The sequence below is a fragment of the Mustelus asterias genome, chromosome 22 (genome assembly GCF_964213995.1).
Source record: "Mustelus asterias chromosome 22, sMusAst1.hap1.1, whole genome shotgun sequence".
In the NCBI taxonomy this organism is placed as follows: domain Eukaryota; kingdom Metazoa; phylum Chordata; class Chondrichthyes; order Carcharhiniformes; family Triakidae; genus Mustelus; species Mustelus asterias.
Window position 1 is genome coordinate 55,242,988 of NC_135822.1, and position 23,066 is coordinate 55,266,053.

Below are 23,066 nucleotides of genomic sequence, written 5' to 3' on the forward strand. Positions count from 1 at the left end.
AACCCCTCATCTCTGGAATCAATCCAGTGAACCTCCTCTGAACTGCCTCCAATGCCACTACATCTTTCCTCAAATAAGGGGACCAAAACTGTGCACAATACTCCAGGTAAACTTGTCTTCTGGAGAAGAAGGGGAGAAAATTCAGTTTGTGCTTTACTGGTGCCACTCCCAGTCAGGAAACATGTAACCAGATGGTGTGTGGGCTAAATACGTCAAACAGCTATAGTTACAAATCACAAGACAAGTGTAGTTTATTTCAACGTTGACGTAAAAGTGTTTACATTTCTGGCAGCAGTTTTACTCAAGGTGAGAAAATGCATGAAAAATTATATGAATACACATTTGTCAGATAAATATTAGTAGCTCGCTGCGTACAATTTACTCTGGACGACAGTGGGCGGAATTTTCTGGTCGCTTCTGCTCCAAGGTCGGAACATCCCGCCCAAGATCCTTTGCATCGTCCGTGTCCTGCCCGCTACAATTCCCGTGGCGGTCGGGACGGAAAAGTCCCACCCAGTGAGTTTCTTTCTGCATTGAGGATAGAGGTAAGAAATCATTTTGATACATACAATGTACAGATAAGCACAACGCTCGGCAGTTACTTGCAAGACACAAGGGTCGGAATTTTCCAACCGTTCACACCAGCGGGATTTTCCCATCCCGCTGCAGTGAATGGAGAATTGGCTGGCCGCCAAACTCTCCGACTTTGCTGCACGGCGTGAACGGGCGGTAAGATTGCACCCAAGATTTTCTTTACTCTTTCATTTACTGTACAGAAAAGTTAAAAGAAACAAAGATTCTTTTTTACAAAGTATGAATTTATTTTCCATCCTGATTTACATTCCATGGCGTAGCACCTCGGAAAGGTTGGTGAGTTCATTTACTGAATGGACTTGTGTCAACTTTCATTGGTTCACTATCCCAGTATCCTGGCTGAATTAAAGTTCAGACAGCTGCTTGTTATATGAGAGTCAGGACACCTAAGGCCAAATTGCATGAACTAAATGTGGTACATATCTATTTACCTTTATCCACATACACATAGACACACACACACTCACACACACACTCTCACACACACACACTCACACTCACTCTCACACTCTCACACACACACACTCACACACACTCACTCACACACACACACTCACTCACACATACTCTCACTCACACACACTCATACCCACACACACACATGCACTCACACTCGCACACATTCACACACACTCTCACACACACACCCACACACACTCTCACACACTCACTCACACATACTCTCACTCACACACACTCACTCACACACACGCACTCACACACGCACACTCACTCACACCCACACACGCACTCACGCTCACACACATTCACACACACACTCTCACACACACACTCTGACACACACACATGCTCACACGACACACCCGCTCACACACACACACCCGCTCACACACACACACATGCACAGACACTCTGACACACACACACTCTCACACACACACACACTCTCACACACACACACTCACTCTCACACACACTCTCACACACACACTCACTCTCACACACACTCTCACACACACACTCACTCACACACTCACTCAAACACACACTCACTCACTCTCACACAAACACACACACTCACACACACACTCACTCTCACACAAACACACACACTCACTCACACACACACATGCACAGACACTGACACACACACACTCACTCTCACACACACACACACACACAAACACACACTCTCACACACACACTCACACACACACTCTCACACACACACTCTCACACACACACACAAACACTCTCACACACACAAACACTCTCACACACACACTCTCACACACACTCTCACACACACACACACTCACTCTCACACACACTCACTCTCACACACACTCACAGTCTCACACACACACACACTCACTCTCATACACACACACACGCAAAAGCAATATAAACTAGTTAACATCAAACATGAAAGGAAATAACGAAATGTCAAATATAATTAGATAGAAATAATATTCATTAAAATACCTCAATTTTCTCTAATTGTCTGCAGCCTACTTAACATTGCCTCCATCAGAGCAAAATCTAGCAGATATTGCCTTTTTAATAATGCCACTTATCAGGCATATACACACACATATATATTCTGAGATGGCTTTTAATAGAAACATTTTTCCATTGTGTACAAAGATCCCTTCTAAGTAACATCCCACATTATGAAGACATACTCAAAAGCCACTGCTTTTGATTACAGCTGACTTGGGCTGAGGTACCTTCTCCGAGAGAAAAACCCATTCCTTTAATGATTCATCCTGACCTTATCAGTAAATAAGGAGGATTCTAAGAAGCAGTGAAGCTTGAAACACTCACCCAATTGTGTGCTTTTAAGGCTTTTTGTTTATTCTCGGTGTATAAATGCCATTGTAGTGCTTTCTCATTTTTAAAAAATCCATTCGTGGGACATGGGCCAGCATTTATTGCCCATCCCCACTTGCCCCTTGAACTGAGTGGCTCACTCGGCTATTCCAGAGGGCAGTTGAGAGTCAACCACATTGCTGTGGCTCTGGAGTCGCATGTAGGCCAGACCGGGTAAGGATGGCGGATTTCCTTCCCTAAAGGACATTGGTGAACCAGATGGGTTTTACCGACAATCGACAATGGTTTCAGGGTCATCGGTAGATTCTTAATTCCAGATATTTTGTATTGAATTCAGATTCCACCATCTGCCGTGGCGGGATTCGAACCCGGGTCCCCAGAACATTAGCTGAGTTTCTGGATTAATAGTCTAGCGATAATACCACTAGGCCATCGCCTCCACAATTCACCCCAATTCAATTTTAATCCAGATTTATATCCCCAATTACACGACCCTGGAAATTGCTGTGTGTCTCTTGTATGAATTAGAAAGTAAAATATGTTGAGATTGTAGGAAGACTGACTTACAACTGTCCTGCAGAGCTGTTAATGGCGATTGATAGGTATGGTGAGCAGTTGAACGCTGGTGTAACTGCAAACTTGGGTTGAAATCTGCAAAAGCAGGTTGCTCTGCATAGAGTTCCTGCAGCTTTTAGCAGGCCGTGAGTGGTACATCAGCCGTCGGTCAAATATTTTAGACCAACAGGGTGGCACGGTGGGGCGGCACGGTGGTTAGCACTGTTGTCTCACAGCGCCAGGGACCCCGGTTTGATTCCGACCTCGGGGTCACTGTCTGTGTGGAATTTGCACGTTCTCCCCGTGTCTGCGTGGGTTTCCTCTGGGTGCTCCGGTTTCCTCCCACACTCCAAAGATGTGCAGGTCAGGTAGATTGGCCACTAAGTGTCAGGGGGATTAGTAGGGTAAGTGCGTGGGATTACGGGAATAGGGCCTGGGTGGGATTGTGGTCGGTACAGACTCGATGGGCTGAATGGCCTCCTTCTGCACTGTAGGGATTCCATGATGCTATGAACTTTGCGTGAATGTATTTTGATGGCTGTGTTGATATCGCTGCCGGTTTCCTTCTCCTTTAAATTGTATTGCAGTGCCATCATTATTCTGAGACCGGTTTAAAGACGATATAAGAATGGAGGAATTAACTTCTTTTGCAGGTTTGTGCTAAACCTGCAATAATTATTCAAGTGAATGCTCTTAGCAAATCATTTTTAATGACGTTTTGTGCAGTTCAGGCAGTTCAGGTCCCAGTACTCACTTTAACTATTAGGAAGTGGAAAAGCCTTCATTTTCAGTGCATGTACCTGCTGGGTCGAGGAACGGCAGCAAACGCTGCTTGTTTTCCTGAATATTTTTTACCTTCTGTCTTTTGATTTGATTTGATTTATTATTGTCACATGTACTGGGATACAGTGAAAAGTATTGTTTGATTTATTATTGTCACGTGTATTGGGATACAGTGAAAAGTATTGTTTGATTTATTATTGTCACGTGTATTGGGATACAGTGAAAAGTATTGTTTGATTTATTATTGTCACATGTACTGGGACACAGTGAAAAGTATTGTTTGATTTATTATTGTCACATGTATTGGGATACAGTGAAAAGTATTGTTTGATTTATTATTGTCACATGTACTGGGATACAGTGAAAAGTATTGTTTGATTTATTATTGTCACATGTACTGGGATACAGTGAAAAGTATTGTTTGATTTATTATTGTCACATGTACTGGGATACAGTGAAAAGTATTGTTTGATTTATTATTGTCACATATACTGGGACACAGTGAAAAGTATTGTTTGATTTATTATTGTCACATGTATTGGGATACAGTGAAAAGTATTGTTTGATTTATTATTGTCACATGTATTGGGATACAGTGAAAAGTATTGTTTGACTTATTGTCACATGTACTGGGATACAGTGAAAAGTATTGTTTGATTTATTATTGTCACATGTATTGGGATACAGTGAAAAGTATTGTTTGATTTATTATTGTCACATAAGAACATAAGAACATAAGAAATAGGAGCAGGAGTAGGCCATCTAGCCCCTCGAGCCTGCCCCGCCATTCAATAAGATCATGGCTGATCTGACGTGGATCAGTTCCACTTACCCGCCTGATCCCCATAACCCTTAATTCCCTTACCGATCAGGAATCCATCCATCCGCGCTTTAAACATATTCAGCGAGGTAGCCTCCACCACCTCAGTGGGCAGAGAATTCCAGAGATTCACCACCCTCTGGGAGAAGAAGTTCCTCCTCAACTCTGTCTTAAACCGACCCCCCTTTATTTTGAGGCTGTGTCCTCTAGTTTTAACTTCCTTACTAAGTGGAAAGAATCTCTCCGCCTCCACCCTATCCAGCCCCCGCATTATCTTATAAGTCTCCATAAGATCCCCCCTCATCCTTCTAAACTCCAACGAGTACAAACCCAATCTCCTCAGCCTCTCCTCATAATCCAAACCCCTCATCTCCGGTATCAACCTGGTGAACCTTCTCTGCACTCCCTCCAATGCCAATATATCCTTCCTCATATAAGGGGACCAATACTGCACACAGTATTCCAGCTGCGGCCTCACCAATGCCCTGTACAGGTGCATCAAGACATCCCTGCTTTTATATTCTATCCCCTTCGCAATATAGGCCAACATCCCATTTGCCTTCTTGATCACCTGTTGTACCTGCAGACTGGGCTTTTGCGTCTCATGCACAAGGACCCCCAGGTCCCTTTGCACGGTAGCATGTTTTAATTTGTTTCCATTGAGATAGTAATCCCATTTGTTATTATTTCCTCCAAAGTGTATAACCTCGCATTTCTCAACGTTATACTCCATTTGCCATATCCTCGCCCACTCACTCAGCCTATCCAAATCTCTCTGCAGATCTTCTCCGTCCTCCACACGATTCACTTTTAGACTTATCTTTGTGTCGTCTGCAAACTTCGTTACCCTACACTCCGTCCCCTCCTCCAGATCATCTATATAAATGGTAAATAGTTGCGGCCCGAGTACCGATCCCTGCGGCACGCCACTAGTTACCTTCCTCCAACCGGAAAAACACCCATTTATTCCGACTCTTTGCTTCCTGTCGGATAGCCAGTCCCCAATCCACTTTAACACACTACCCCCAACTCCGTGTGCCCTAATCTTCTTCAGCAGCCTTTTATGGGGCACCTTATCAAACGCCTTTTGGAAATCCAAAAACACCGCATCCACCGGTTCTCCTCCATCAACTGCCCTAGTCACATCTTCATAAAAATCCAACATGTTCGTCAAGCACGACTTTCCCCTCATGAATCCATGCTGCGTCTGATTGATCGAACCATTTCTATCCAGATGCCCTGCTATCTCCTCTTTAATAATGGATTCCAGCATTTTCCCTACTACAGACGTTAAGCTGACCGGCCTATAGTTACCAGCCTTTTGTCTCCTTCCTTTTTTAAACAGCGGCGTAACATTAGCCGTTTTCCAATCAACCGGCACTACCCCAGAATGCAACGAGTTTTGATAAATAATCACTAACGCATCCACTATTACCTCTGACATTTCTTTCAATACCCTGGGATGCATTCCATCCGGACCCGGGGACTTGTCCACCTTCAGTCCCATTAGTCTACCCAGCACTGCCTCTCTGGTAACATTAATTGTATTAAGTATTTCTCCTGCTGCCAACCCTCTATCGTTAATATTTGGTAAACTATTTGTGTCCTCCACCGTGAAGACCGACACAAAAAACTTATTTAAAGACTCAGCCATATCCTCATTTCCCACTATTAACTCCCCCCTCTCGTCCTCCAAGGGTCCAACATTCACTCTAGCCACTCTATTCCTTTTTATATATTTATAAAAACTTTTACTATCATTTTTTATATTAATTGCTAGCCTAGCTTCATAGTCTATCCTTCCTTTCTTTATCGCTTTCTTAGTCTCTCTTTGTTGTTTCTTAAATTTTTCCCAATCACTTGTTTCTCCACTATTTTTGGCCACTCTGTACGCTACATGTATTGGGATACAGTGAAAAGTATTGTTTGACTTATTGTCACATGTACTGGGATACAGTGAAAAGTATTGTTTGATTTATTATTGTCACATGTATTGGGATACATTGAAAAGCATTGTTTGATTTATTATTGTCACATGTACTGGGATACAGTGAAAAGTATTGTTTGATTTATTATTGTCACATGTATTGGGATACAGTGAAAAGTATTGTTTGATTTATTATTGTCACATGTATTGGGATACAGTGAAAAGTAGTATTTCTTACGCACTTTACAGACAAAGCTTACTGTTCATTTAGTACTTAGGGGAGAAGGAGAGAATGCAGAATGTAGTGTTACAGTCACAGCTAGGGCATAGAGAAAGATCAACTTAATAAGTGATAGGTCCATTCAAAAATCTGATGGCAGCAGGGATGAAGCTGTTCTTGAGTTGGTTGGTACGTGACCTCAGACCTTTGTATCTTTATCCCAATGGAAAAGGTGGAAGAGAGAATGTCGGGGTGTGTGGGGTCCTTGATTATGTTGGCTGCTTTTTTGAGGCAGCAGTAAGTGTAGACGGAGTCAATGGATCGGAGGCTGGTTTGCACGATGGACTGGGCTACGTTCACAACCCTTTGTAGTTTCTTGTGGACTTGGTCCGGGTTACAATGTTGTGATTGGGGCTTGTGACCTCTGGTTCACTATCCTAACCAATAGGCTACCTCACCAGCTGGTGAAATCCAGGGCAGCCATAACATATCTGAATCATCAGTCTTTATTCCAACAACGAACATGGAACACCCAATATTATGTTATTCTGTGAGCTAATAGTTATCATGCACAGGTTAATTGTCCACCTTTGGGAAGACTGTCTTCAGTTCCAGGGACGGCAGAATCATCTCTGTTTGGGTTTTGGATTTTAACCAGCTGCCTTTAGCAATGACCTGTTTTCGGGGGAGACTGCTTTCTGCAGCAGGGTGTGGCTGTCATGCTAGCTGCTTCTACTGTGTCCCTTTCTTCAGTTATTGTGCTATGGATATATCATTCTTTCCCTTTGATGTTACCCACCCCGTGGACCCGGCTTTTAGCGTAGAAGTACCAATTCCCTTATCTCTCCACTTTGGAGCCGCCTCTTCTGTACCCCTTTGCTTTGTCCCAGTCACATAGGTAAACACTTACTTTTCTCACTGGTAGACTAATTCGCATATCTAAACACCCCTTCAGACAGCTGCATTTATCAATCCTCTTTCTTTATTTTATCCCAATTTCATTTTTATTAATCTTAATTTTCCAATAACAATTGTTGAATTTGATAATGGTTCTCTCTGCGTTATCACCTCATCTCACACCCTTTCCTTCACTTTGCAAAATACTTAAAATATTTGACTGGAATGAATTGGGGGGCGAAGTTACTCAGCGGTTTACTGATCAGGCCTTTTGTTGCCTGATATCACAGGACTGAATAAAAGCTTTGGAAGGGTTGGTTAGTGAATTAGGTTGGCACGTTGGCACTGCTGCCTCACAGCACCAGGGACCCAGGTTCAATTCCAGCCTCGGGTGACTGTGCGGAGTCAGCATGTTTTCCCCGTGTCTGTGGGTTTCCTCCAGATGCTCTGGTTTCCTCCCACAGTCCTAAAGAATTGCTGGTTAGGTGGATTGGCCAAATTGCCCCTTAGTGTCAGGGGGATTAGCAGGGGAAATACATGGGGTTACGGGGATAGGGCCCGGGTGGGATTGCTGTCATTGTAGGCTCAATGGGCTGAATGGCCTCCTCTGCACAGTACAGATTCTGTTCTATAACGTCAGCCATGAATTCTTTAAGTTTTATGTTTATTTATTAGTGTCACAAGTGGGCTTACAAAGAACAAAGAAAATTACAGCACAGGAACAGGCCCTTCGGCCCTCCAAGCCTGCACCGACCATGCTGCCCGACTGAACTAAAACCCCTTACTCTTCCGGGGACCATATCCCTCTATTCCCATCCTATTCATGTATTTGTCCTGACATCCCTTAATAATCACTATCATATCTACTTCCACTACCTCCCCCGGCAGCGAGTTCCAGACACCCACTACTCTCTGTGTAAAAAACTTGCCTCGTACATCTCCTTTAAACTTTGCCCCTCGCACCTTAAACCTGTGCTCCCTAGTAATTAACTCTTCCACCCTGGGAAAAAGCTTCTGACTATCCATTCTGTCCATGCCCCTCATAATCTTATAGACTTCTATCAGGTCGCCCCTCAACCTCCGTCGTTCCAGTGAGAACAAACCAAGTTTCTCCAACCTCTCCTCATAGCTAATGCCCTCCATGCCAGGCAGCATCCTGGTAAATCTTTTCTGTACCCTCTCCAAAGCCTCCACATCCTTCTAGTAGTGTGGCGACCAGAATTGAACACTATATTCCAAGTGTGGCCTGACTAAGGTTCTATAAAGTTGTAACATGACTTGCTAATTTTTAAACTCAGTACCCCAGCCGATGAAGGCAAGCATGCCGAATGCCTTCTTGACTAACTTCTCCACCTGCGTTGCCACTTTCAGTGACCTGTGTACCTGTACACCCAGACCCCTCTGCCTATCAATACTCACAAGGGTTCTGCCATTTACTGTATATCTCCTATCTTTATTAAACCTTCCAAAATGCATGACCTCATATTTGTCCGGATTAAACTCCATCTGCCATCTCTCTGCCCAAGCCTCCAACCGATCTATATCCTGTATGAGTGCTCCGAGGTGTCCTCCCGCTGTACAGCTGTGACATTCTCCTTGAGCAGTAGTGCAACTCCCCCACCCCATTTACACCCCCCTCTATCCCGCTTGAAACATCTGTATCCTGGAATGTTAAGCTGCCAATCCTGTCCTTCCCTTAACCAAGTCTCTGTAATGGCAACAACATCGTAGTTCCTAGTACTAATCCAAGCTCTAAATTCATCTGCCTTACCTGTTACACTTCTCGCATTGAAATAAATGCACTTCAGTCCACCAGACCCTCTTTGATTAGCAATCCCACCCTGCCTGCTCTTTCTCTGAGTCTTACTGGCCCGACTCTCTGATTCCCCTTCAGCTAATTCACCTTTACTTTGGTTCCCACCCCCCTGCCAAACTAGTTTAAATCCTCCCGTGTGACACTAGCAAACCTCCCACCCAGAATATTTATGCCTTTCCGGTTTAGATGCAACCCGTCCTTCTTGTACAGGTCCCATCTGCCCCTGAAGAAACCCCAATGGTCCAGATATCTGAAACCCTCCCTCTTACACCAGCTGTTTAGCCACATGTTGAGCTGCACTATCTTCCTATTCCTGGCCTCACTGGCACGTGGCACAGGGAGTAATCCTGAGATTACAACCCGAGAGGTCCTGCTTTTTAACTTTCTACCTAACTCCCTAAACTGCTGCTGCAGGACCTCATCACTCTTCCTGCCTGTGTCGTTAGTACCAATATGTACCACGACCTCTGGCTGTTCACCCTCTCCCTTCAGAATGCTTTCTGTCCATTCAGCATACCATCCTGGAGTCTCTTTCACAGAAGCGCCTATCTGCACTCCTCACTATAGAGTCCCCTATAACTATTGCTCTGTCCTCTTTGTTCTTCCCTGCTTAACAACAGAGCCAGCCGTGCTGACACTGCTCTGGCTGCTGCTGCTGTTATCCCCAGATAGCCCATCTCCAACAGTATCCAAAATGGTATACCTGTTACAGAGGGGGATGACCACAGGGGATTCCTGCACTGACTGCCTGCCCCTTCTGGCGGTCACCCATCTATCTGGCTGCACCTTGGGTGTGACCATGTCTCTAAAGCTCCTATCTATGATGCTTTCCGCCACCTTCATGCTCCTAAGTGCATCCAACTGCTGCTCCAACCTATCCATGCGGTCTGTAAGGAGCTGCAATTGGGTGCACTTCCTGCAGACATAATCGCCCGAGACGTTGGAAGCGTCACGGATCTCCCACATCTCACAAGTGCAACACTTAACCCACTGACCGACATTTCGAGCACCAATAAATTATTTAAGAAAATTTATAAAACCCTTACCTTCATTTTTACCTTCTCACAGTGGCCTTTTGTTTGGTTAGAGGAGGAGGGAGGGAGGGAAACACTAATGTTGTGTTTCGGGCTTACCGCTCCTCGACACCAGATCTTCCGCTTCCCGCTTCTTGGTAGCTGTTGCCGGGCCAACTTCTCCCAGAATGCACCAGTGAAGTCTCTCAGCCGCCTCAACCACGGCATTAACACTACAATGAAGTTACTGTGAAAATCCCCCAGTCGCCACACTCGGGTACACTGAGGGAGAATTTAACACCTAACCAGCACGTCTTCCGGACTGTGGAAGGAAACCGGAGGAAACCCACGCAGACACGGGGAGAACGTGCCACCTGCGCTAAAACAGTGACCCGAGCCGGGAATCGAACCCGGGTCCCTGGCGCTGTGAGGCAGCAGTGCTCACCACTGTGCTGCCGTTGGCCCCCCCCCCCCCCCCCCCCCCCGCAATTTCCTCATTTCCACAACCTGTGTTGTAATACAACCCAGATCAAGTTTGGGTATTGGGATTGTTGTAAGACTCACACCTGAAATTAATTTGGAAAATCTCAACCCAGTTCTGAGTGGATATGGGCCTAAAGCAAGCAAATGCTCCGAATTGAACACACTTGTCACTCAGAAAACAATCACACTGAGTGCTTCCAGAAGACTGGACTGAGAAATAGAAAATGTTATGCTTCTGAATTTGAGCTAAGGCGCATTGTAAGGAATACAGCACAACTTGATGTTTCATCTCCATCCTAGGAATGCTTGATTCCGCAAGTAAATACAAAATATAAATGACTCCAATAATGTGTGTGCCATGTTTCCGCCGGTATATGTTGCAAGGGGTGGCAGAACCCAGGCAAACCAAGAGGAAGGACAAAATAAATGCTTCAATATATTGTCAAGGAACATAAAACTCCAGAATTTCCAGAACAAATTTCAATTTTATTAATGCAAGGACATACAGACAAGAAATGTTCCACCTTTATTCTGAAAGCAAAAGTCACATTAATATTCCACTTCAGGTTAAACCCTTTGATACGTGGTGTAAATGTTTAACAGACTCCAAAGATTCTGACATTCCACACGCAATCCGGTAAACCCAGATTCAAACTAGATTGAACTGTAACACCAGGGAAGACTTTCAAAGATATTTTAATCTGGAGAAGGTGTTTCGAGCTAAAGTATTTAGGATTCCCCACTGTGGCTCAACAGTGTGCAGTCAAGCCATGGGACGGCGCGGTGGCACAGCGGTTAGCACTGCTGCCTCACAGCGCCAGGGACCCGGGTTCGATTCCTGGCTTGGGTCACTGTCTGTGTGGAGTCTGCACGTTCTCCCCGTGTCTGCATGGGTTTCCTCCGGATGCTCCGGTTTCCCCCCCATACTCCAAAGACGTGCGGGTTAGGTGGATTGGCCATGCTAAATTACCCGTTAGTGTCAGGGGGACTAGCAGGGTGTAAATACGTGGATTATGGGGATAGGTTCTGGGTGGGATTGTTGCCGGCGCAGGAGTGATGGGCCGAATGGCCTCCTTCTGCACTGTAGGGATTCTGTGAAGCCATACGGACCAGTGTATTCCAGATCTGTACAGAGTTAGCTCACAGCTGGGTCATTACAATACTGGAGATCCTAGGCAAAAGAGGGGGGGGAGAGAAAATGAAATAGCCAAAATTCCTGTCACCATTTACGACTTAGTATCACTTGGTAGGAAGCATATGTTTGTGGTTTCTGGGTGAAATCTGGTTGAAACTTGGCTATGTGGGTTGAATAGCCTATCGAGATCACGAAGCCTCAAACATTAAGAATGGTCATTTGAAGAAGGTACGTTGGGGGCAGACAGCACTCATAGACCATACCCGAGAGGAAGTCCCACATCTCCAAACAAAAAGGGAAGACAAGAACGGAAATAAAAGCCCGTTTGAATTGAGTGCAGACTTTGGGATAAATCTGCAAAGTAAAGATGGCTTTACCAGCCCTTTTCATCTGGTGCTGAAGCATTTGGAACATGTATCTAAACAGCAACAGTACATCAGAACAGAGACTATCACAGATCATTATATACAGTGTGAAGCATGCAAGTAAGACAGAATTGCTTAGGTACTAAAAACAGGATTGTTTCAAACTTTCCATAGATAATTTAGTCTAATATTTTAAAGCACTCCAAACTTAACATGAGCAGTGTAATAAAAGAGGAACATTCATATGTATATATATATAAAAAAATAATTTTCCCAAAATCAGAAGGTTTACTGGCACTTGGAAAGAAATTATTTTCTTCCAAAGCATTATTCTATTGAAAATACCAAAGGATTTTATCTGCACACAACATTTGGTATGTGTTCTACAGCAAGCCACGTATTGGAAACCATGTCCAGCACAAGCATTTCTCTGTGCTCTCTCTCAGAGGGGGAATTACGGTGGCATGTCTAGTGCGACTTCTCGACTGCGGTTATATTATGGAAGAAGTTACACAGTGATACGCAGCGACAGGCCAATTATGGAAATGACTTTCTGTTTCGTAGACAATTATCAGCCACAGAACCATTAGCGAGGGCGTGCTATATCAGTGCTGGTTTTCGGGCTTGTTTTGGCGTACGGGGTGATTAGATTAGCAACGTTTTTGAGCACACCTTGAAACAGGAGTGAATGGAGCCTGCAGGCAAGCTGAACAGAATCCTGAACCACCAATAAGAAAGCAAGGGAGTGCAGGCCTCAGTCAGTTAGCTTAAGGAAGACAGTGTGGAAGATCTGACAGGAAACATCCCGGATCCTTAGAGAAATAATGTTATGGTAGGGAAGTTACTCAGAGATGAATGGTGCTTCCATCCTGGGTCCACTTCTGTTCATTGTCAGTAATTTGGATATATACCCAGAGCTTACACAGTGTCCAAATTTGCGGAAAAATAGGAGGCATAATAAGTAGACGTGAGAACCAGAGAGAGTTAAAACAGGATACGATAATGGAATGGGCAAAGAAGGTGGATGATCAGGAAGTACAGAGGGATTTGGCAGTTTAGGTTCACAAAACATGAAACGCAGCTCCTCGAGTGAGTAAGGCCATTAAATGATGCTAACAGATCACTGGGCTTTGTGGTAAATGTGATATGAAAGTGGAGTCATAATCATAAAAACTTAAGAGAGACCACACTTGGAGTATTGGGTAGCTCGCTGGCACAGTGGTTAGCACTGCTGCCTCACAGCGCCAGGGACCCGGGTTCAATTCCGGCCTTAGTCACTGTCTGTGTGGAGTCTGCACGTTCTCCCCGTGTCTACGTGGGTTTCCTCCGGGTGCTCCAGTTTCCTCCCACACTCCAAAGATGTGCGGGTTAGGTGGATTGGCCATGCTAAATTGATTCTAGTGTCGCGGGATTAGCTAGGGTAAATATGTGGGGTTACGGGAATAGGGCCTGGGAAGGATTGTGGTCGGTACAGGCTCAATGGGCCAAATGGCCCCCTTCTGCACCATAGGAATTCTATTGTGTGCAGTTTTAATCACCGCCCTATTAGAAAGGATGCTAAAAGGTACAATGCAGATTGACTAAGATGCTGGCTAATATGAAAATATCCAAATACAAGCTAGATACTGTTAGAACAGAGGAGATGAAGAGGCGGTTTGATAGAGATGTTAAAAATCCTGTTGGAATTTAAAGTTAGGTAGCCTCTAATGGAGCTGTTTAGACGGGGAGAATCGATGTCTGATTAAACGCAAGAGAGAAGGACATCAGCAGAAACTTGTTTCCTCATTTCTAAGGATTGTGAAGCAGTGGAATGAACTACTGGAGTTAGTGAGGCAAAGTCCTATCAACATCTCAGAATAGGATGATAGTGAAGGAAGTAGGAATGTAGGGACATACAAGATCAAGGCAGACATTGAAATAAGGAGTGGAAGATACACACCATTGTAGGCTGGCAACATTGAATGATCTATTCCTGTGCCAGCGTAATTCTACACACGTAGAAATGCAACCATATAGATACAGCCTGACTCGCAGGGGAAAGCTCCAAAATGATACAGATGGGTCTCTGTCATAGGTGCTTGGTTTGAATACCCTGACCAAATCGTAGTTGAAGTTTAATCAAAATATCTAGTTACGTCAATAATGCTTCGCAGAAATGGTATCAGTATAGCACGCAATTTAGTGACGCATTGTTATCTGTTTTAGTGTCAATACAGCACTGAACTTCACCGTAACTGCATTTAATCAGTGGTGTATTTCCATACTGGAACTTGACATAAGAATGAAATGCTAATGAAACGACTACATTTTATGGACTAATTTCACTAATTGCCAGCCACTGAGCTGTGAGATATCTATTCGAAGACAATGCCTGGAATTCTCTGGCTGTTCAAAGCCAGCGTGACCTTCTGATCCCACCGACTGCACATCCTGCCACAACTTTCCCAGCGGCATAGGGTACAGTCAATGGGAAGTTCTATTGCAAGGAGGCTAGAGAATCCCCCCCCCCTCCACCCCCCCACCCCCCCCCCCACCCCCCACCCCCAGCCACCCCCCACAATATCTTCAGTTTTATTATGAGTAACGAATTCACCCATATTGTCAGCAGGAAATGGTGACCAATTTAGAGAGGCTATAGGGTCATTTTGGCCCATCACTCATCTGTCCTCGTTGTGTCAAAGTTAAATGGAAGAAATAGGTGAGAAGTGACCTGTACTCTTTGCAAAATGTGTGGGTTGATCACACACATTTTGCAAATGTGCGACACGGTGGCACAGTGGTTAGTACTGCTGCCTCACGGTGCCAGAGACCCTGGGTTCGATTCCCGGCTCGGGTCGCTGTCTGTGTGGAGTCTGCACATTCTCCCCGTGTCTGCGTGGTTTCCTCCGGTTTCCTCCCACAGTCCAAAGATGCGTGGGTTAGATGGAATTGGCCATGCTAAATTAAGCCTCGAGTCAGGGGGATTAGCAGGGTAAATATGTGGGATTATGGGGATAGGGGCTGGGTGGGATTGTTGTCGGTGCAGGCTCGATGGGCCGAATGGCCTCTTTCTGCACTGTGGTGATTCTGTGATATAACAATGCAGCTTTAATCTTCAATTACACTAACTGAAATAACCTTTAACAATGCTCTCAATGCTTCGGATAAAGGAAAACATTTTGTTACAGCCATTGAACAGGTTTGGAAACTTTTCAAACTGAACTCAGGGGAAGAGCCAAGGGCCACAGTACAGCAAAGGTTGGAAAGAGAACAGGTCTGGAGATTTTCAGAGGAAGGAAAGGAAGAGGGAGGTAAGAGATTCCAGATTTGTGGTTCTGGGAAAGATTCAATTAGAAGCAGTAGTTGATTTCAACAGTAGTGATGTGAGGGAGGAAAAGTATTTTCCTCTTGCTATCTTGATCGAAGCAATGCTTTCCCTTTATAACGACTGCACATTTGTTAGGACTGGGAGAGTCATGTTTTAACTTCAGTCGTGTTAACTGAAATACTGGGCTATTCCAAGTGAGATGTTTTTAATATAATACCACACATCATTTCCTGTGCAAGAGGTGAGCAAACCAATCCCCAACTTTGTCACAATATTGACAACCAGAACACTTGAGATGAGGAACTGGTGGCCCAGTAGTGCGCCATGCTCCACTTCAGACTAACTTCTTCGATGTACTTGAATGGTCAAGTTCCACCCTCTCTCTCTCTCTCTCTAGACTGTCTTTTTCTATTCTCCTCACACTTGGTTACATGTGGTTTACAACTCTTTACGAGTGAACAGTGCTGGACCTGAGCAGTCCTGTCAGTTGTAGTTGCCCCCTCCCCAGCCAAACAATAGGTCAGAAATGAGCCAGTACTTAGCCCAAGTCTAAAATACTTTGTGCAATGAACCAGCTACCAGGAAAGAGAGGAAACGGTTTGCAACCAGTAGTTGTTTGCTTGGCACGTGTTACTGCTGAGGCTTGAAGCTCATGTTCTATATAAGGATTTGCAGCTGAAACTCAAATTATGCCAGTTATCATAAATTAAGATGTTGCCCTTAAAATGCCTAATGGTAAAATCACCAGTGGCCATTTCCAAGTCTACCCTTCCATTGTACCATTCCAATTCCAGTACAAGGTCCCTGATTCTTTCTTGGACAAACTAATGGAATGACCAATTTACTCATTTTCTGGGTGATCTGGTGAGGGCAGTGCTATTGATGCAGATTTCAGGAAGACATTTGGACAACGCCCCACATAACAGACAGATTCACAAGCTGTAACCGCTGGATTGAGGAGCCACTCAAAGATGGACAGCAAAGAGTGATGCACATTTTCCCCACCTCCCTCCCCTTTTTCCTGCCGCTGTACGTCCTCGTTACGTCTGGTCAAAGTTCTGATTAAAAAGGTCATCAGCCTGAAATATGGGGTGAGATTCTCTGGCCTTCCTGCAGCGTGTTTCTCAGAGGTGGGAGATGGCCTGGGGTTGGCCAGTAGTGAGATGGGATTTCCCCTGAATCCACCCCACACCGCTGGGAAACCCGCGGGGCCAGAACAGCTGGAAGATCTCACCCGCTAACTGTGATTCACTTTCCAACAGACACTGCCAGTATTGCTGAGTATTCACTTCTTCATTACACACATAGCTTCACTAAAGCCAGATCCCGCTTTGACATATAGGAAAGATATAGATGAAGGAAGTCCAAAGAAGGGTCATTCCTGAACCTAGCGATGTGAGGAATATTGAAAGACTGCTCTGGAGTTTCACAGAGATAGGCAACATAGATTCAGGAAAGACTTTCTGTTGGGAACATGGTGAGTCCAAAGATGTGCGAGTTAAGTTGATTGGCCATGCTAAAATTAACCTTAGTGTTAGGGGGTTAGCAGAGTAAATATGTGGGGTTACGGGAATAGGGCCTGGGTGGGATTCTGGTCGGTGCAGACGGGATGGGCCGAATGGCCTCCTTCTGCACTGCAGCGATTCTATGATTCTAAATAAATTTAACACAGCATGGAAAAATACCAAAAGATGTAGGCCTTTAAGGAAGAGGGCAATAGGATTGTGGGCTAAACATATGGTACAACAGACGACTTCTTGTTGGGAAAGGCATGTAGAACCAGAATTGGGATTCGAATGAGTAGGCGATCAGTACCAGTACTGCTGCCGAAACATTGCTAGGTGCTGTGTTTATTAACGTTTCATCAACCCTGCTTCGTACAAACCAAACAGAAGTTAAGTCTCGGGTCATGTATGTGCGGCATACATGCGCTTGTGTATCCTTTCTGTGTCTTAAACAAAGCAAGAGAAATATTCCCCGATCATTAATTGATAACCTGCCTCATTCCATGACTCATGCCATGACTTCCTATTGTTAAATTTCCCCAGTGCCGATTGTTTGGAAACATACTGTAGGAGGACGAGGCTCAACGAAGAGACAGACACGCACATAGAAACCGGGCGTACAGCACATATGAGTAAGAAACGGTGAGCTGAAATTCGAGAAGTCAGCTTTACCTTTTTTGTTGGGTTTGTATGGAGCAGAAATTACTGGACCCAATGCTAAAAGTAGAATTGAGACTTTTTCTTACTCGTTCACGAAAGGTTGGCATAGCTGGCAACTGAGTGGCTTGCTTGGCCGTTTCAGAGGGCACTGTAGGAAGTCTCACAACACCAAGTTAAAAGTCCCAACAGGTTTATTTGGAATCACGAGCTTTCGGAGCACTGCCCCTTCGTCAGGTGAGTGAGTGAGGTCGTGATTCCAAAGAAACCTGTTGGACTTTAACCTGGTGTTGTGAGACTTCTTACTGGGCCCATCCCACACCAACGCCGGCATCTCCACACATTTCAGAGGGCAGTTAAAAGTCAACCACATGTGGGTCTGGAGAAACATACAGGCCAAACGTGGTAAGGATGGTAAATTTCCTAAAGTGGTGGCTCTTTAAGACAATCAGTGATTGCTTTTATAGATACCATCATTAAGACTGACTTTCAATTCCATATTTATTAATTGAATTGAAATTCCATCAGTCATGGTGGTATTCGAACTTGTGGCCCCAGAGCATCAACCTGGGCCTCCGATTTATCAGCCCCATGACATTGGGCAGCACAGTGGTTAGCACTGCTACCGCACAGTGCCAGGGACCCAGGTTCAATTCCGGCCTTGGGTGACTGTGTAGAGTCTGCACATTCTCCCCCGTGTCGGCGTGGGTTTCCTCCGGGTGCTCCGGTTTCCTCCCACACTCCAAAGATGTGCGGGTTAGGTGGATTGGCCATGCTACATTAACCCCTAGTGTCAGGGGGATTAGTAGTGTAAATACGTGGGGTTAGGGGGATAGAGCCTGGGTGGGGGTGCAGGCTCGATGGGCCGAACGGCCTCCCTCTGCACTGTAGGGATTCTATGATTACCGCTATCCACCATCTCCCCTATGTTTGTTAGGATGGGAGCATCAAGGTTCAGCATCATGGCAATGGACTCTGTGTACCTCGGATTGTTAGGTTAAGGGCAGTCCCAGTTATTTTAAACACAATGTGATAAGGAAATCCAACATTAAGCTCTATATCGACCCCATTCAGAATCCTTTCAGATCTAAGCACTACATCTCAGGAAGGATGTATCGGCCGTGAAGGGAATACAGCACAAATTCACCAGAATGCCACGAGGGCTAAAGTGATTAAATTCAGGGACAGTTTGCATAGACTAAAGCTTGTATTCCCTTGGATATAGGAGATTAAGAGGTGAGCTAATTAATGCGTTTAAGTTGATTAAAGGATTTGATAGATGGGATTGAAACTATTTCATCTGGTGGAGGAGTCTAGAACAAGGGAACTTAACCTAACAATGAAGAGGTAGACTCTTCTCGGACGATGTTAGAAAACGTAGGTGAAATCTGGAAGCTGCTCCATTTTGTTTGATAGAGCAAGTCCTGGAACGTACAACTGTACTGGGTAAACAGTTGCTCAGAAGGAGGTTTGCCACATGATTTGCACATATTAATCAGTAACATGACAAGGCAAACACAAGGCAGAAAACTAGTCGAGAGGGAGAGAAGGTTAGAGATCAAGTTATTCTACGTGACCCTTGCTTGCCAGCTATGCGGCACTGATGGGCCTGAGGGCTAGTTGCCTGTCTGAACTTTTGCACAGGAAATGGCCCTGGTTACTTTGAAGAAAACATAGGGGAATCAAGAAAAAACAAAACCTGAGAACGATGCAGTCTCTTTTCCGGTTACAGTTCACCCTATCTCTCTGGACAGTGTCTCATCTTCCACCTGGGCCTAACTGAGCCTCCCTTGGATATAAACAATTACTGCTACCAACCCTCACGCATCCTCCTCCCCAGCTTTCCCTCATATTTACATTCCATTGCTTTGGAGCTATTTTAATTCCACTCTTGCCTGTCACATGCTTGACCGTTACGCAATCTAAACTCCCTACATCTCTTTTCTGGCGACTGAACTAATTTGCGGCATCCTTGTATAAAAATTGCATATTTCTACCGATACGTCTCGTCTCTTTGTTTCGCTCAGGTCTGTAAACGAACGACTGCATCAGCTTTGTTGAGGAGTTCCACTCAAATGACAATTTGCCTTTCTCTGTTCAGGCACTCGTCACCCCTCTGTGTATTTTCTTTGTTTCCCATTTATTCGTTTGGTATCCAATTTGATATGTTTAAAAGCAGCTCTTCAGATCTGGAACTCGCCTAGAGGCAAAAGTTTCAATTAAAGTTAAAGTTTATCAGTCACAAGTAGGCTCAATGAAATTACTGTGAAAATCCCCCTAGTCGCCCACACTCCGGCACCTGTTCGGGTTACACTGAGGGAGAATTTAGCACCTAACCACCATGGGAGGAAACCAGAACACCCGGAGGAAACCCACACAGACACGGGGAGAACGCGCAAACTCCACACAGACAGCGACCCGAGCTGGGAATTGAACCCGGGTCCCTGGTGCTGTGAGGGGGCAGCGGTAACCACTGTGCCACCGCGCCGCCCACAGATTATTGTATTAACCGCTATAAAAACAATTGTGTTTTACCTTATAGAAATTAAAGAGAGGACAGCGAGCTTTTATTGTCCCTCGGATCTCAATACACCCTAGAAAATCCTAACAAAGGAGTTCAAGAAGGTTAAAACCCAGACCTGCACAAGGTTGATTTACACATCTGAGCCATCTTAAATAGTTCATGGACATCTTATAAAGAACCACTGAACCGCTGAAATATACATTTAACACCCCCCTCCCCCCCCCCCGCCAAAATACGTAATTTGCATATACAGAAACTGAGGACAAAGATTAGGCAATGATTGTTTTAAACCATCTCTCTCTCAGCACAAGGTGTAGAAAAATGATGCCTACAATCAGCGGTCATCAGCATAGAAATGAATGACCGTTGTAGCGTGCTGTTGTCAAGTGTTTTGCCACCCTCTTTCCACAGCACTTGAAAAAGGAAGAAAGCTGATTTTTGGGGGTGCCACGTGGACTTGGTACTAAAGCTACAGCACGTAGAACATTATTGATGTGTTCAGATAAGTCTCCATTAAGATCAGGGAATGCTCTTTTCTTCCAAATATACAAAAAAACAGAAATGATCAAAAAGGAGTGAGAACATCAAAATGGAATAATAACACAGTATTCTGTCATTTAATCACCTCTGCTGTACTCCTTTTATATTACAATGATACGATGTCCAATATCTTTTACTCACAGGTTGTGAAATGTAGGCAGTGATAATGTTCCATTTTACAGTGTAAGAGATCTCTTTCCTTTCAGTGCTGTAGTCTCTCTACATTTGCACGCTTAGATTCTTTTGTGCTTTTATTTAGTAATGATAAGAATTTTTTTTTTCTTCTGTGTGTGTTCTATTCAATCACTCTGAAGTCAGTGTTAGCGTCCGTCCCTTTCTTCTACCTAAGGTGGATCCGGCAAAGCCACTGTATTCGAGAAGGAGATTTTTCAAGTTCCCTTTTATCCTTGTTTCTTCAGCTTCCTACACAAGGCATTTGACTCCCAGGGATGTCACAGTCCTCACTTCCGACAGCGAAGGTGGAGAATAATCCTCAACGTTACCGAGTTGAATTTTTAAAAAAACTTCTGCAATTAGGGCTAATTGCTGCGTCGAAATCTCTCTCTCTCATCTTGTGCCTTCTAATGCCTGGAAATCCATACAAGATTTGTGGCATTAGCAGCGAAAGATTACCCTGTGGATTCTTTGACAACCGTTGCTGGTAGTTAGAGAATTCTCCAGTATCTGCTTTCTTCTAGCTTCCAACCTGGTCCATATCCCAGTGATTTAGAACGCTAAAGGTGCGAGATGACATTTTACAATGGGTCGGGGGGGGGTGGGATCTCCTACCAGCGCTGTCCACGCAGACATCTCCAAATAGGTTTCCACTGCCAACGAGTGCAAGGCAGTGAGCCTTGGGAAGATGGAGCGAGGGATAGTGTGGTGGTGTCACCCAGTGTGTGTGTGTAAAAAAAAAAGAAAAGGGAAGATCAGTTGTTCTCAAACAAGGAGAGAAGGTCATCGTTGCTGTTGTTTGGCATGTCTGGAGGTCCGAGGTAGGACAGCAGTTCATCTGGGTTTGTGATCTCTGGTAGCAGCTAGGAAACAAAGAAAAGCGTTAAGACGAATTCTGATTTTATTCTTTACAACCTATGAATTTGACGATGGTGTTAAAAATATTTGCAGTTACTCAGCTGAAGATTGACCATGCTAAATTGTCCCTTATTGTCCCAGGATGTGTAGGCTAGGTGGATTGGCCATGCTAAATTGTCCCTTATTGTCCCAGGATGTGTAGGCTAGGTGGATTGGCCATGCTAAATTGTCCCTTATTGTCCCAGGATGTGTAGGCTCGGTGGATTGGCCATGCTAAATTGTCCCTTATTGTCCCAGGATGTGTAGGCTAGGTGGATTGGCCATGCTAAATTGTCCCTTATTGTCCCAGGATGTGTAGGCTAGGTGGATTGGCCATGCTAAATTGTCCCTTAGTGTCCCAGGATGTGCAGGTTAGGTGGATTGGCCATGCTAAATTGCCCCTTAGTGTCCCAGGATGCGTAGGTTGGGTGGATTGGCCATGCTAAATTGCCCCTCAGTGTCCAAAGAACTGTAGGTTAGGGGGATTAGCGGGGTAAATACTTGGGGTTACAGGGAACAGGTCTGGGTGGGATTCTACCTTAGTGTCAGGGGCTTTACGTGAAGTTACAAGGATAGGGCCTGGGTGGGATTGTTGTCAGTGCAGGTTCGATGGGCCGAATGACCTCCCTCTGCACTGTAAGGATTCTATGATAGAAATAAGGCAATAAGTTCTAGCCTCATAATTCATGCCCAGCGTGTACTACTTTGCAGCGAGTAATAACGCCCATTAATTCACATGACTAAAGGACATGATTGTAATCTTTCTTCCCTTATATTCTCAAACATCTTGGGCCAAATCTTGCAGTCAGTGTGTGAGACTCCTTGTGTCCGCCACTGATCAGATAGAAAACTGACCGGGGTAAAGTTGTTCGGTCCAACCTCCCAGTGGAGGATGCTGCGGAACTCCCTCAGCACAGGAACCCACGGAAACACAGCAGTGAAGACAACGCTACCTCCACCCCACCCCTCATTTAACGGCACTGGCAGCCCTATTCAGGTAATTGTTTAAAGGTCCCAAAGCTTCTCAGTGTGTTAGTACATGGGGTCCACACTGGGGTCT

The 23,066-nt window shown here is 44.8% G+C and overlaps 1 protein-coding gene across 9 annotated transcripts in view; it reads right to left on the bottom strand.

The window, feature by feature from the left end:
- Nucleotides 1-233: 233 nt before the first annotated feature.
- LOC144510033 (zinc finger MIZ domain-containing protein 1-like) overlaps nucleotides 234-23,066 on the bottom strand; it is a 255,124-nt gene continuing 232,291 nt past the window's right edge. For 8 of the 9 annotated variants that reach the window (XM_078239230.1, XM_078239231.1, XM_078239229.1 and 5 more), the window contains one exon: nucleotides 16,054-21,972. In XM_078239230.1, the coding sequence (XP_078095356.1) occupies nucleotides 21,865-21,972 (108 nt within the window). In that variant the 3' untranslated portion in view covers nucleotides 16,054-21,864. Of the gene's footprint in view, nucleotides 529-16,053; nucleotides 21,973-23,066 lie in introns of those variants that run through there. The other variant, XM_078239237.1, reaches the window with a different exon arrangement.